At 42.4% G+C, this 16,684-nt stretch overlaps 1 protein-coding gene across 1 annotated transcript in view; it reads right to left on the reverse strand.

Moving 5' to 3' along the window:
• LOC140369457 (calcium/calmodulin-dependent protein kinase type II subunit gamma-like) overlaps window positions 1-1,130 on the reverse strand; it is a 103,357-nt gene extending 102,227 nt beyond the window's left edge. The window contains exon 1 of the mRNA XM_072456805.1: window positions 982-1,130. Coding sequence (XP_072312906.1) covers window positions 982-1,046 — 65 coding nt within the window. The 5' untranslated portion in view covers window positions 1,047-1,130. The remainder of the gene's footprint in view (window positions 1-981) is intronic.
• Window positions 1,131-16,684: the final 15,554 nt, after the last annotated feature.

A 16,684-nucleotide genomic window follows, 5' to 3' on the forward strand; every position in this document is an offset into this window, starting at 1 on the left:
TCTGCTCAGGATCCTTGCACATATTGCGTCGCGCTCGGAGAGATTAGCGCGCATTACAACACGGGGCCGGCTGCACGTTGCACGCCCACGATGACATGACGGGGGCCACATGACGGGGGCCACATGACGGGGGCCACATGACGGGGGCCACATGACGGGGGCCACATGACGGGGGCCACATGACGGGGGCCACATGCACGACGAAGAAATCACGCACGATACGCCCCTCTCTCTCACTCGGACCCCGGCGTTACGCGCAGTTTTTTACCCAATTGTCATGTGTCATTCACCGCGATCGCTGTACGTACGTGCGCGGTTACGCAAATCAACTGCAGCTGCCGGAGAAGAAGAAGTCGGCCTAGTTTAAACCTCTTCTTCTTCTTCTCTTCTTCTTCTTCTCCGCGGAGTGGCACCGCTGTCAGAATCCCCCCCAAAAAACCCCCGCGGGGCCCCGACGCGCTTTTCCCCCGGGCTCGCGTGCGCGCCGACTCCCGCCGTCACGCAACCGCCGCGAAGGCCCCGAACTGCACTTTAATGCGCCAATCTTATTTTTATTATTTTATTTATTTATTTTATTTATTTCTCTCCTGCAGCGGCGCGTGCATCACCACAAACGTAGAAGAAGCTAACAGTCAAAAAAATAATAATTATATATATATTTTAAAAATAGCCTAGTAGTAGCTTAAGAAGAAAACAATGCATTGGCACGTTTTTGGCACGTGAAATAAATAATAAATACATTTGAAAAAAAAAAAAAATTAAATCGCGATGCAAAAAAGGCGTTCGGTAACCGTAAACGCGGTGTCAATGTGGCCGTGCTAAAGAGGCTAAAGACGGGGCGGAGGGGGGGGACATCATGCTCGGCGTGGAGCGGAAAGGAAGCGTGACACACACACCACACAAAACCGACAAGAAAGACGGGAACACGCGCGACACGACGCCCGGGTCCCGCGGAGGAGAAGAAGCCGCCGCGGCGCTTACTTTCCAAGCTCCTCGTACAGCTGGTATTCATCCGTGAACCTGGTGCAAGTAGCGGTGGTAGCCATGGTCCGGAGCCGAGAAAGGGGCGCCCGAGTCCGGGTAGACGACTAGCGGGAGGTCGGTGTGTGTGTGAGCGCGGTGCTGCTGCTGCTGCTGCTGCTGCTGGTGGTCTTGTGGCGGGGGGTTCGCAGCCTGCCGTTGTCGGTGCCGCGCTGTTGTCGTTCGGGGCTACGGCTACGGCTACGGCTCGGTTCGGTCCGAGTTCCGGGGGGAAGAGGAGGAGGAGAAAAAGAAGAAAAAACGAGAGCGAGGAGGGTGAAGCCTGCGAAGCTCCCGAGCGTCTTCGTCTGAGCCGGAGCGAGAGGCTTCTTCTGACAGGCGGGCAATGCAACGCACGGAGCCGCACAGAGGAGCCGCACAGAGGAGCCGCAGAGAGGAGCCGCAGAGACGGAACAGGAGGGGCGCAGTGGAGGTGGGCGAGGAGGGGAGGAGGGACGGGGGGAGGTGGCCAAGTCTCGCGAGAGTTGCGCAGAAAGAAGCAGCAGCAGCAGCGGCAGCGGTGAGGGGAAGTGAGCATGGGTGAGGGAGGAAGTGTGGAGCTGCTGCGCTCTAAAGGCGGCGCTCAAGTGACCGCGCACACATGACCGCGCTCAGAGGACCGCACTTTTTTTAAATTGTGTAAAGCGATATACATGAATAAAATATAATACAGTATACATAAATAAAATATAATATACATAAATAAAATATAATATACAAAAATAAAATATAATTTATAAAAAGGGGGGTTTAAAGACAGTTTAAAGACTTAAGATATACGAAATACATCTTTTATAATAACAATAAAGTGTCAGCAGCTAGACAAAAATCTTCAACAAATTCACTCTTATTTTTTTAGATAGTTGACTGAGGATGACTGCACTCAGATGACCGCACTCAGATCTTACAATTATTATTCAATGTTTTGTTTTTTTACTTTTTATTAAGAATATAACAGGTTTTGTCTATAAGAGTGTTTTTTTTCTATAAGTTATCTGTTCTTTTACTTCTGTATCTACTTTGTGTTGCAAAGTAGATACAGAAGAACAGTCTATTTACTGTTGTGTTGTGTTGTTCATCTTCATCCAAAACCTTTCAAAATGGCATATTTTCAAAATTTTGGATTTCAATTTTTATTTATGTCAGTTATTCCAGTTACCGGTGGTCTCCAGTACTTGATTTTCGGTACAGACTGAATTTTAACAACATATGCAAAGCTTTAAGTTGTTATAACCTGTTTATTAACTTTTTTTCTTAAAAAAAAAAAAAAAAAAAAAACAAGATGAGTTAATATGAATTTACTCATTGTTTTAGTAATCCTTCAACTGAGGCTGAGAAAATTCCAGTTTTCACCTACCCCCTATCCCCGCCCACATCCCTGTACTAAGTCACAAAGAATTAGGACATTTTATTTGATCTATTATGTCCATAAACTGCTAAAACAAAAACTATTGCTATAAAGGAATTATTTATAATCACGTTTTCCTCATGATTCATTGAAAACCACAAACCCACGTTGTTTTGGTATTTGTAATGCAATATATATATATATATATATATATATATATAAAACTTGTGTTATTACGTGGACAATTAGTTATATATATATAACTAATTGTCCACGTAATAACACAAGTAATGATGAAGGTGATAACCTAAGTCTACAATTACATATTTCAGATTTTTTTTAACATAACACATAAATAATATTTACAGCATGTTTGTTTGTTTGTTTGTTTAGTCTGTGTGAGAGCGCGGTCGCCTCAGAGAGGTCACCTCGCTGCAGGCTTCAGAGTGCAGCTCCAGCTCTGCAGACTCGTACTTCTGTGGCAGCAGCAGCTTGAGACTCAGGAGAAGAAAATACACTTGAAACGTGGAGATGCGGCGGAATTCTTTGCCTTGTTTAGACAAAGAAAGACATTCCTCTGAGGGCTTAGTGTCCAAGCAGCTTTGATTTAGTAACGAGCAAACGACTGAACTCTCAAGTCAAGTTAACGCAGGTATGATTGAGTGTCTTTCATAGCCGAGATGTTTGCCATTTTTGTGTGACGCTTAGTCCTTTAATCTTCTTTTTTACCCCATGGCCTATTCAAGTGGCAAGAAATAACCAGTTTTGCCTTAGTTTTTACTCTTGTGCTCGTTTAGTTTTGGTTATTCCTGGTGATTTAGACTGAATTTAGCACTCTCTTTCTAACATTCATTTCATTTTTTATTTATTTTATTTATTTTATTTTATTTATTTTATTTATTTTATTTATTTTATTTATTTTATTTATTTTATTTATTTTATTCATTTAGACTGAATTTAGCCTATGTGTTAATTTTAATTAATTTGTTTTATTTTTTTTGTGAGGATTTAAAAGAAGCACTGAGTTAAAGGACACACATCTCGTAGAAAATCCTTTTTTTTTTACTTTTAATCATGCTTTTTAAACATGCGATCAATCTTATAACCATCAGAAAAAGCAGACCCGGAGTTGTATTTTTCTTTTCTTTCACGCTTCATTAATGCTCGTCATGGTAAAGAGAAGAGCGTAAACACAGAAATCTTTGAAGAAACAAACAAACTAACTAAAATCCCAAACTTTTTTTACTAATATCTTTTACCAGCGGCATTAAATAATGGGGCAAATGTAAAAGAGTAAACCTCATTTTACATCCGCAGTCTATGACGTCGATTGAACTAACGTAAAGATTAGACCTGCACGCTGTTGCTGAGCTTTTGTTCATTCATAAGTTGTTGCTAAGCGATTGGGTTAAGCTTATCCAAAGAGCAAGAATCCAAGGAAAGTTGCCTGCACTTTTAAATGTTGTTTTGTAAATGTCTCTTCTTTAAACGTGTAAATGTTTGTTGTGCTGCAAGTTTCCCACTTTGGCCCACGACACTTTCGAAAAAAATAAAATCACATTTGGACTCTGAAAATGGTTCTGAAAATAGTTATATTTTTGCTTCCATTTTCACCTAATTTGTTTTCTCTGGGCTAGTCTTGTTTTTTGTTTTATGTTTTTAATTTTTTTATTTAAAAAAAATATATATAATAATAATAATACATACATCAATAAAATAAATACAATATATACAATAATTAAAATAAATACAATAAATAAAAAGAGGGTTTAATCTCAATGGGTTTTATCTGCTTAAATGAAGATGAATAAATAAATGTTGCCTAGATCATTATTAAAAAACAAAATATTCATAAATTCAGTACAAGAAAATAGTTTTTAGCATGTGTGCCTAATGTTCAATAGTTACACATCAAAACCTGTTCTGGAAACATCGTATTTTTCTTCAGTTTGAACTCAGTACTACCTTCAGTACTACCTTCAGTTCTACCTTCAGTACTACCTTCAGTACTACCTTCAGTACTACCTTCAGTTCTACCTTCAGTACTACCTTCAGCACTACCTTCAGCACTACCTTCAGCACTACCTTCAGTACTACCTTCAGTTCTACCTTCAGCACTACCTTCAGCACTACCTTCAGCACTACCTTCAGCACTACCTTCAGCACTACCTTCAGTACTACCTTCAGTTCTACCTTCAGTACTACCTTCAGCACTACCTTCAGCACTACCTTCAGTACTACCTTCAGCACTACCTTCAGCACTACCTTCAGCACTACCTTCAGCACTACCTTCAGCACTACCTTCAGCTCTACCTTCAGCACTACCTTCAGTTTTACCTTCAGCACGACCTTCAGCACTACCTTCAGCACTACCTTCAGCACTACCTTCAGCTCTACCTTCAGTACTACCTTCAGCACTACCTTCAGCACAACCTTCAGCACTACCTTCAGCACTACCTTCAGCACTACCTTCAGCACTACCTTCAGTACTACCTTCAGCACTACCTTCAGCACTACCTTCAGCACTACCTTCAGCACTACCTTCAGCACTACCTTCAGCTCTACCTTCAGCACTACCTTCAGCACTACCTTCAGCTCTACTTTCAGCACTACCTTCAGCTCTACCTTCAGCACTACCTTCAGCACTACCTTCAGCACTACCTTCAGTACTACCTTCAGCACTACCTTCAGCACAACCTTCAGCACTACCTTCAGCACTACCTTCAGCACTACCTTCAGCACTACCTTCAGCTCTACCTTCAGTACTGTCTTCAGCACTACCTTCAGTACTACCTTCAGTACTACCTTCAGCACTACCTTCAGCACTACCTTCAGCACTACCTTCAGCTCTACCTTCAGTACTACCTTCAGCACTACCTTCAGTACTACCTTCAGTTCTACCTTCAGTACTACCTTCAGCACTACCTTCAGCACTACCTTCAGCTCTACCTTCAGCACTACCTTCAGTACTACCACCAGTACTACCTTCAGTACTACCTTCAGTACTACCTTCAGTACTACCACCAGTACTACCACCAGTACTACCTTCAGCACTACCTTCAGCACTACCTTCAGCACTACCTTCAGCTCTACCTTCAGCACTACCTTCAGTACTACCTTCAGTACTACCACCAGTACTACCTTCAGCTCTACCTTCAGCACTACCTTCAGTTTTACCTTCAGCACGACCTTCAGCACTACCTTCAGCACTACCTTCAGCACTACCTTCAGCACTACCTTCAGCACAACCTTCAGCACTACCTTCAGCACTACCTTCAGCACTACCTTCAGCACTACCTTCAGCACTACCTTCAGTACTACCTTCAGCACTACCTTCAGCACTACCTTCAGCACAACCTTCAGCACTACCTTCAGCACTACCTTCAGCACTACCTTCAGCACTACCTTCAGCACTACCTTCAGTACTACCTTCAGCACTACCTTCAGCACTACCTTCAGTACTACCTTCAGCTCTACCTTCAGTACTACCTTCAGTACTACCACCAGTACTACCTTCAGTACTACCTTCAGTACTACCACCGGTACTACCACCAGCACTACCTTCAGCACTACCTTCAGCACTACCTTCAGCACTACCTTCAGCACTACCTTCAGCACTACCTTCAGCACTACCTTCAGCACTACCTTCAGCTCTACCTTCAGCACTACCTTCAGCACTACCTTCAGCACTACCTTCAGCTCTACCTTCAGCACTACCTTCAGCACTACCTTCAGCACAACCTTCAGCACTACCTTCAGCACTACCTTCAGCACTACCTTCAGCACTACCTTCAGCACTACCTTCAGTACTACCTTCAGCACTACCTTCAGCACTACCTTCAGTACTACCTTCAGCTCTACCTTCAGTACTACCTTCAGTACTACCACCAGTACTACCTTCAGTACTACCTTCAGTACTACCACCGGTACTACCACCAGCACTACCTTCAGCACTACCTTCAGCACTACCTTCAGCACTACCTTCAGCACTACCTTCAGCACTACCTTCAGCTCTACCTTCAGCACTACCTTCAGTACTACCTTCAGTACTACCTTCAGTACTACCACCAGTACTACCTTCAGTACTACCTTCAGTACTACCACCAGTACTACCACCAGTACTACCTTCAGCACTACCTTCAGTACTGCCTTCAGCACTACCTTCAGCACTACCTTCAGCACTACCTTCAGTACTACCACCAGTACTACCTTCAGTACTACCTTCAGTTCTACCTTCAATACTACCTTCAGTACTACCTTCAGCACTACCTTCAGCACTACCACCAGTACTACCTTCTGTACTACCTTCAGTACTACCTTCAGCACTACCATCAGTACTACCTTCAGCATTACCACCAGTACTACCTTCAGTACTACCTTCAGTATTACCTTCAGCACTACCATCAGTACTACCTTCAGTACTACCACCAGTACTACCTATCAGCACTACCTTCAGCACTACCTTCAGTACTACCTTCAGTACTACCTTCAGTACTACCTTCAGTTCTACCTTCAGTACTACCTTCAGTACTACCTTCAGTACTACCTTCAGCACTACCATCAGTACTACCTTCAGTACTACCACCAGTACTACCTATCAGCACTACCTTCAGCACTACCTTCAGTACTACCTTCAGTACTACCTTCAGTACTACCTTCAGTACTACCTTCAGTTCTACCTTCAGTACTACCTTCAGTACTACCTTCAGTACTACCTTCAGTACTACCTTCAGCACTACCATCAGTACTACCTTCAGTACTACCACCAGTACTACCTATCAGCACTACCTTCAGCACTACCTTCAGTACTACCTTCAGTACTACCTTCAGTACTACCTTCAGTACTACCTTCAGTTCTACCTTCAGTACTACCTTCAGTACTACCTTCAGCACTACCTTCAGCACTACCTTCAGTACTACCTTCAGCAATACCTTCAGCACTACCACCAGTACTACCTTCAGTACTACCTTCAGTACTACCTTCAGCACTACCTTCAGCACTACCTTCAGCACTACCACCAGTACTACCTTCAGTACTACCTTCAGTACTACCACCAGTACTACCTTCAGCACTACCATCAGTACTACCTTCAGTACTACCACCAGTACTATCTTCAGTACTACCTTCAGCACTACCTTCAGCACTACCTTCAGTACTACCTTCAGCACTACCTTCAGCACTACCTTCAGTACTACCTTCAGCACTACCTTCAGTACTACCTTCAGCACTACCTTCAGTACTACCTTCAGTACTACCTTCAGTACTGCACTGGCATCTTCACGGCATCAGCCTCACACTGTCTCTTTCTCCTCTCGATAAAGTGACGTCGTGAAGTGGTGTTCGTTAGCTTATGTTGCTAAGATTACGTCGCGCTCTTTTTTCATTGTTTGGGGATTTGGAAAACGTTGCTCTTCCTGTCGCGACCAGATGCGGCGCGCTGACTGGAGTGGATGAAGTGAGCTGAAGTGCCAAGAAACGACAACGACGACAACCGTTTGAACTCGGACAGGATTCAAACCGGCTTTCTTTTGGTCTGAGAGCACAGGCTCACTGAAAATGCGCATAGATGAAGAGCTTGTAGTGTAAAAAATGTAATTACCGTATTTTCCGGACTATAAGTCGCACCTTTTTTCATGGTTTTGGCCGGAGTGCGACTTATACTTATATTTACAATTGTATACTTATACTCCGGAGCGACTTCTATGTGATATTATCTGTTATTTTCACACTTGCAACTGCATTTCATACTCCAGTGCGACTTATATATGTTTTTTTCTTCTCTATTATGCATTTTTTGCATTTCAATGACTAAAATAAGGGACAACTATTTTATAATCTAACATTCTTTTCACCTGGAATTTAACACTTTGTTCTTTAAGTTTGATGTTTTATCATAAAGGCCGTTTTAAAGGTGCGATAAATGAACTTTTTAAGTGTCGACGACCTGCTTGTCTTCATGGAGAATGTTCCACAGCATGGCTTTAAACACCGCCGAGTTACAGGTCAGCTCTGCGGAAAGGCAACAACAGTGAGGATGCAGGATGAGTTCAATGTCACGCTGTGGAACACTGTGGCCAGAGCAAGAAAAGTTACACAGTGCATCTTTAAATGTGAGTGACTGAGCAGCACTCACAGCTCCAATGACACTAAAGCTTATTCTTATTTGTTTTGTTTTAAAAATGGATTTCAGAGCCATGAAATATTAACAATTCAACCTCAGGACTCAACTTGAAAATTAACAATTTATTTTTTTTGATGCCACCCCCTTATTTTTATTCCTCTACTTACCATATGTTCTTCCTGGTCCAGCTTGTTCTGTTGTTTTTTTTTTGTTGCTTTTTCTGTTGTTCTGTGTTCAAAGAATTGCACACAAAAAATTGCAAAAATAAAAAAAGTCAAATCAAAATATAAAATGTTTGAATGGTCAAATGTCAGGATTAAATTCATTGCCATTTTTATTCACAAATAAAACACAGATCCTGCTTTGTTGAACTCTTCCAAAACCGAACAGAAATAACAATAATATGCATAAATATGATTAAAAACCTTCCTGAACCGAGACCTCTGACACACTTAAACCTCAATGTCTCAATTCTAATTCTGCAAATGTCCCTTTTTTATGACGGCGGGAGAGCGTTTTACTGCATGGGTCGGGATCCTCCCCGCTCTGCACCAGCGTTCCTCGCACTCCTCCACCTCTAAACAGATGCACGTTCACCCCGAGGATCAATATTGATTCATTTACATCCGAGGCCTCTCCAAACCACCGAGTCCTGCCCTTTCACCGAGAAGCCATACGTTGAAATTGGTATAAGAAGAAGCGTGTGGGGGGTGTTTGTTTCTTCTTCTTCTTCTTTTTCTTCTTCTTCTTCCTTGGCGTTTGCTGTTTAGCTTGACGGGGCTAAAAGATGGTGTCACACGGATCCGGAGCGCCTCACTAAATGTTTAATGGGCCATGAGTGGGAGGCACTGGACGGACAGGAGAGAAGGGGGAGAGGAGAGGAGAAAAGTGTACATGAGAGAGGGGGGAGAGAAGAGGAGAGGAGAGAGGGTGAGGGAAGAGGAAGGGGAGAAAGAAAGTAGGGAGGAGGGGGAAAGTTATTTATTTCATTTATTTTATCTATTTTATCTATTTTTTATCCATTTCTTCCCTTTATTTTGTTTTTTTTGGTCTTGATGTTTTATGTTCTAGAATAAGAATAATAAAGAACAGAAACATAACAAAACCTGCATTCTCCGTGCGAGCGGCCTCACCTCTCCACAGACCTGACCTGTACCTCCGCACAGATGAGCCACTGTGGGATTTCGGCTGTCGGTTGTTTTCCAGTCGTCGTTGACACTTTCTTGCCGCTTTGTCTTTTATTTTCGTTCTAAATCCTGGCGAGTACTTCCATCTAAAGCTCATAAAAACCCGGACGCGATGACTAACCAACCGCAAACGCACAAATCGCACGGTTTTGCTGCAACACGTGTCGATTACAGCAGTTCAAATAAACACTCTGAGTCACGTCTGAGCCGATCTACAGTTGCGTCATCTACGGTGCCGCGGTTTGCACGTTCTCCACGCGTGTTCCGCACCGAAAGTGTTTAAAGTTTTGTTTTTTTTACCATTTTCTCTCTCATTTTGACTTTATTTGGCGTAGTTGCACTTGTTGTACGTGTAAATGTTAGAGAAAAGTGGAAAAATCTGTGGGATATTATAACAGGAAGTGACATCACAGCAGGGACACTCAGTTCATCCAAAGTTCATGCAGAATTTTCACAATATACTGTCGTTTTTTGACCCGCTTAACATGAATTCAACAGAATAAAAGCGTTTGCATGTATTTTTATTCGTCAAATGAAACAATTGTGACGTTCAATTTACATTTTCAATTTACGGGTGTATTTATTGCAGAAAAACACACTAAAAAACATGCTTTTTAATGTATAAACACGTTTCCCTCATACGTAGTTCACCTTTAAACTAGAAGAATAATGTGGCAAATCTGTGGAGCAAATCTTTAAAACGGCTTTTTAACGTCTTCAAAAGTCTTCTGGACGTTGCGCTTGACCGCCCTCTGCAGGAGCGAGAATGTACGCGAGCTCGGTTGGCCCCGCCCCTATGGGAGGAGTCATGACCTGAGACCCGCCCTGCTTCTGTTGAACCGCCGGCCTTGTTGTCATGGCATCGCTCGATCATATCGTTCTTCCAGTTTTTATTCCCTCACAGCCGTAACCGGGTCCTGAACAAGGGTTTGAGCGGATAGTCATAAACGGGAGGTAGATCGGGTGCCCCGCTTTATTTCCTCCGTAATTTAGTATATTTTGTGTTTCCTGCGCCAAAGAGTATCTCGTAAAAGCAGCGTTTCATAACTAAATTAGACCACTGCGGCTAAAATAAAGTTCTTTAACGCTCGTCAACCGGAGGTGAAGCGTCGAAAGCAGCGCTCTGATTGGCTGCTCTCGGGCGGACCACCTCAGTTTCACGTCGCCGTCTGAAAAAAGCCGATCTAAAGCCGCACACGCACCTTAAAAATGAAGTGGATATTAAGTAAATTGTCCGCGTGAGGCTTGACATCGTCGAATACTTTCCGCTTTCGCCGTTTGAACATCCCGTACTCGAGCTTTAATGAACCGTTTCTGTTCCAGGAAGAGCTTTCCCTCTTCGCCCCGCCTCCAAACCCTTCTCAAAAATCCGCACCTCACGTTGGAATGCTCGTTTGCTAATAATTGTCGGTCTCCGTTTATGCTCGGTCTTGGCCCACGTTTTCCACACACAAAAAAAACTACGGCAATATGCTTTGTGCGTGGTCGTCGTCGGCGTGGCAACGATGCTGAAAAGTTCACATTGGCAGCGGCGAGCAGGACCGGGGCCAGCGCTGACTGTATTTGTTTTAAATCCAAACCATGGTTGGCCCTCTCCTCCTCCTCCTCCTCCACCTCCTCCTCCGCCGCGTCCCACAACTCCTCATCCTCCACAGAGTTACATAACGGCCAAACGTGCGAGATGGGGTGTTTTTTTTTCTGATACGAGAGAGCGAACGAGGTGAAACTGCAGCAAGTGGGACGGGTTTGGAGCGGCTGGTCGTGGCAGTGGGATGAGATGTTTGTTTTCGGTGCAAATTGAAACATATTGCGTGTCATTTTGCATTTTCGGTGCGTTTTTCGCTGGTGAAAATGCTCTGCCTGTTCAAAAAGAAGTCGCAGAGCAAACAGGGTTTATTTACTGTATTTTCCAGAATAATATAAGTCGCACCAGCCAAAAAATACACAATAGAGAAGAAAAAAAAACATATATAAGTCGCACTGGGGGAAATGTATTTGATGAAATCCCAGACCAAGAACAGACATTTCATCTGTAAATGCAGTTTAAAATAATAACGATGAGAGAACATGGTGAATAGGTGTACGTATGCTAACGCTAACACCTTCAGCTACATGACGTATGCTAACGCTAACACCTTCAGCTACATGACGTATGCTAACGCTAACACCTTCAGCTACATGACGTATGCTAACGCTAACACCTTCAGCTACATGACGTATGCTAACGCTAACACCTTCAGCTACATGACGTATGCTAACGCTAACACCTTCAGCTACATGACGTATGGTAACGCTAACACCTTCAGCTACATGACGTATGCTAACGCTAACACCTTCAGCTACATGACGTATGCTAACGCTAACACCTTCAGCTACATGACGTATGGTAACGCTAACACCTTCAGCTACATGACGTATGCTAACGCTAACACCTTCAGCTACATGACGTATGGTAACGCTAACACCTTCAGCTACATGACGTATGCTAACGCTAACACCTTCAGCTACATGACGTATGCTAACGCTAACACCTTCAGCTACATGACGTATGGTAACGCTAACACCTTCAGCTACATGACGTATGCTAACGCTAACACCTTCAGCTACATGACGTATGCTAACGCTAACACCTTCAGCTACATGACGTATGCTAACGCTAACACCTTCAGCTACATGACGTATGCTAACGCTAACACCTTCAGCTACATGACGTATGCTAACGCTAACACCTTCAGCTACATGACGTATGCTAACGCTAACACCTTCAGCTACATGACGTATGGTAACGCTAACACCTTCAGCTACATGACGTATGCTAACGCTAACACCTTCAGCTACATGACGTATGCTAACGCTAACACCTTCAGCTACATGACGTATGGTAACGCTAACACCTTCAGCTACATGACGTATGCTAACGCTAACACCTTCAGCTACATGACGTATGGTAACGCTAACACCTTCAGCTACATGACGTATGCTAACGCTAACACCTTCAGCTACATGACGTATGCTAACGCTAACACCTTCAGCTACATGACGTATGGTAACGCTAACACCTTCAGCTACATGACGTATGCTAACGCTAACACCTTCAGCTACATGACGTATGCTAACGCTAACACCTTCAGCTACATGACGTATGCTAACGCTAACACCTTCAGCTACATGACGTATGGTAACGCTAACACCTTCAGCTACATGACGTATGCTAACGCTAACACCTTCAGCTACATGACGTATGCTAACGCTAACACCTTCAGCTACATGACGTATGCTAACGCTAACACCTTCAGCTACATGACGTATGGTAACGCTAACACCTTCAGCTACATGACGTATGCTAACGCTAACACCTTCAGCTACATGACGTATAGTAACGCTAACACCTTCAGCTACATGACGTATGCTAACGCTAACACCTTCAGCTACATGACGTATGCTAACGCTAACACCTTCAGCTACATGACGTATGCTAACGCTAACACCTTCAGCTACATGACGTATGCTAACGCTAACACCTTCAGCTACATGAGGCACAGACAGAACTGTGGTAAGTGTCTGGTATGTTAACGTAACATATGAACAGTTATTCAGATAACTATAGCATAAAGAACATGCTAACAAGTTTAGCAAAGCATCAGTTTTACCCCAAATTACTAAATCCACTGAATTCTTCTTCCTCTGTGTCACTTCTAAACAACTCCACAAACTCCAGAGGAAGAGGAAGTGCAGATTATTCTTCTGCGTCGCTCAGAGCCTAGAGCGCCCTCTTGTGGTTGTCAGTGTGAAAATAATGAACATTATCACATAAGTCGCACCCCGGCTGAAACTATGAAAACTGTATTTTAACCTGGAAAGTCTCTCAGAGAATCTGAACGATCTTTAACTGAGGACGACGACCCTCGAGGATGTTTAGTGCTGATAATGTCTCCATTCTTGGCGAGGTTTGGACTCAAATCTGTCATTGTTCTGCATGTCGTCTGATCAGAGTCTCCAGTGGGGCCCCGAGCTGAAGAGGGCCCCTGAGATATGAGAGACGTCTCCGACAGGCTTGAAAATGTGACAGTTATTATGATCATCGATGTTTCTTATAGGTATTAAAAATGAGGTTTCAAGTCCTATATTTGCCTAATTACAAAACACAACTCATCATTTTGTACTTTATATTGAGTCATTTTCCACTTTGTACCTGTAAAATTAAGCAAATTGTATTAACTGTTCGGAAATAACACATTTATCTTTTTCAAGGGGAAGCATCAATCTTTTTATTGTCTATTTAATCAAGTCGTCGACAGGAAATCTTCATCTTAAATGTAACGCTATCAAGTCGTTTACTCACATAAATGTAAGAGAAATAAAAGGTTTTTCAAGTTTTTTCTTCTTTTTTAAAAAAATATATAGAAATAAGGCATTTTATGTGTAAAAACTGCCAAAATTGCACATATTTGGGACATTTAAATCTGAAAAAAGGACAGATGTTAAAATGTCTTGCTTAATATTGTGACATATTAGTTACAAATACATTTACAAAAGGGATTTTTTAACACCTTTTTTTTTTGTTTGAGCAAAATAAATCTGACTGAAAATCGACCCAAAAATTCAAATTTTACTACAGTTTTTTTTACATTAAACAACTCATAAAACTAAAGTAATGAATCAGGTTTGGAATTAAATCTACAAATCCTTCCGTACATTCTGTCAGAATCATGTTCAGTACAAGATTGTAAAGTTTGGTGTGGATGCAACTTTAAGGTCTGATTTTTGTGACTCTGAGGGAGAAAAATGCATTTAAAGAAAACTGTTTTTGAAGTTTCACCAATGTCCCAGAGAAAGCTATAGCTACAAATGGATTAAATTAAACATTACCACATCTTTAGGAGCAGATCTGACCGTTTTTAAAGCAAACTGACCAAAAAACACGAGTCCTTTCACAATAAAACGAGAATCAAAAATCAGACACGTTTGCGTTCACCATGTACATTTTTAATACACCACCATGACTCGCACGTTACACTCGGACGGCAGAAGCGCAGTCAGTCCCCGCCTTCGCCCGTCGATCTGGAATATTTACAGTTCTCATGGCAACACACATCGAAACTATTTACACGCCTTTTTTTTTTTTTTTTTTCAAACGGCGGGATCACGGGATGCGTTTACGACACGATGGCTCACAATTTCACAAGCACAGAGTTCATTAAAAAGTAAAAAATCATAATACTCATTCGGCTTCTCTAGAGCAGAAGTGGCCCTCGGAAAACAGAGCGACGCCGCCACCTTCTGGTCACACGCGGCTAGCGGCGGGAGCTAGCTCTGTCGACGCATGAGCTACGCCTACGATCCCAGCGCTTCGAGTTAGAGCTAAAGTCTAAAATCTACAGCGTCTGAAGCCACATCGGAGTCGAGTATCAAAAAGGGAAAGATTCAGCGTTTTAATGGCTTCGAAAAAGTGTACAATTTAAAGGACCATGCCGGGGTTTTTTTTTGCTTCGAAAACTACAAACACGAATCTAAACTCTCCTGATGACGATCGTTTTTACAAGCAGCGCCGTTGTGGAGCTATTTTAAAGGTTTATTGTGTGACTTTTCGAGTAGAAAGTCCAGGGAGACGAGCGAGCGACGCCAAATTTACAGGTCGACTCTGCGGAGGGGCGACCCGGAACACCTGGAATGGAATAAACGCCTGGTGAATCGAACGTTTCAGGGAAAACAACGGCATTTGTACGGAGAAAGAGTTTTCGTCAACGTTGCACTTTTAAATTGTTGCTTTTTTTTTTATCTAGCATCAAGAAGTTGTTCCAGAAAACGTATTCAAACCGATCAATTTGTCTGAACTAACGTTTCGGCTCTAACGTTTATATTTGATTTGATTCAGTAATTTATGTGAACGTAAATCACACACAATTAAAATAAATCAATAAATGAATCTTCAAAGCGCATTAGAACTAGGGATGTCAAGAGTATTATCAGGTGTGAATTGATAATTATGATTATGATGATTATTTAGGTCACAGTGTAATCGTAAAGACTAAAAAATTATCATTGTGAAATTTTTAGAAATTTTTTAAACTTTTTTTTTTAATTCAAATGATAGAAAAGTGGCAATTTTGGAATTAAATTTGGTCCTTTTTTAGTTAAATTAAAAGAAATGTGACAATTTTAGAAGCAAATTAAGTAGTTTCTGCTCAGAATTTCCTCAAAAACACAAACCTAAATGTAAAGTACTTTTTTTTATCTTGCTGTTTATGTCAAATTAATCATTCATAAAGTGTGATTTCATAAAGCAGGTCGCGCATTGAGGAGCGGAAATGCGTGAACAAAGCAAGAAGGAAAGAAAATGTTGGATTTTTTTTGCCGTTTTCCTCGCGATTTCAATAATTGTGACGTTCATTCTCACAATAATCGTTACGCTCGAAACGCAAAACGATCAATAACCGATGCATCCGAACACACGTCGACGCCCGGAGTCATTCATCGGCGAGATTAAGCGCAGCGCTGCTTGTAAAGTCATCAAAACGCACCGGAATACGCCCGACTAACGCCCAGCGGCCCTTCAACACGAGCCAATACTTCTGTCACGGCCAAATGTTAAGAACCGACTAATGTCTACGGGCGTATTGACGTCACATGGCTTTCGACACCTCAGACTATGTACAAAGTATTACAATTTAATCGGGGAACGCTCCGGTAGATGAAATTAAGACATTCGAAGTGAACTTAGCTTATGGTTTGGAGCGTCCAGCACCGTTTGCACATTTTGAAAAAGACGATACCGGAACGAGAAAAACGCGGACGGCAGGTTTTTCGAGACAAGAATACCGTTTGTCGTTACAATATCAGGAGGAAGTCTCCTGATATTGTACCCAATAATACCCAATAATAACCCTACGCGAAAATACAATCTTCGAGGCAAATTTGCGATATTTCGGATGTGATTTTTGTCCGTACGCGCGTGATTTGAGCTCGTAGCGGCGCGAAAAGTTCCCGCTAACGCACGAAACTCGTCG

This window comes from Eucyclogobius newberryi, unplaced genomic scaffold (genome assembly GCF_026437365.1).
Source record: "Eucyclogobius newberryi isolate DKJ021-1_F unplaced genomic scaffold, fEucNew1.0.hap1 SCAF_20, whole genome shotgun sequence".
NCBI classification, from domain to species: Eukaryota; Metazoa; Chordata; class Actinopteri; order Gobiiformes; family Gobiidae; genus Eucyclogobius; species Eucyclogobius newberryi.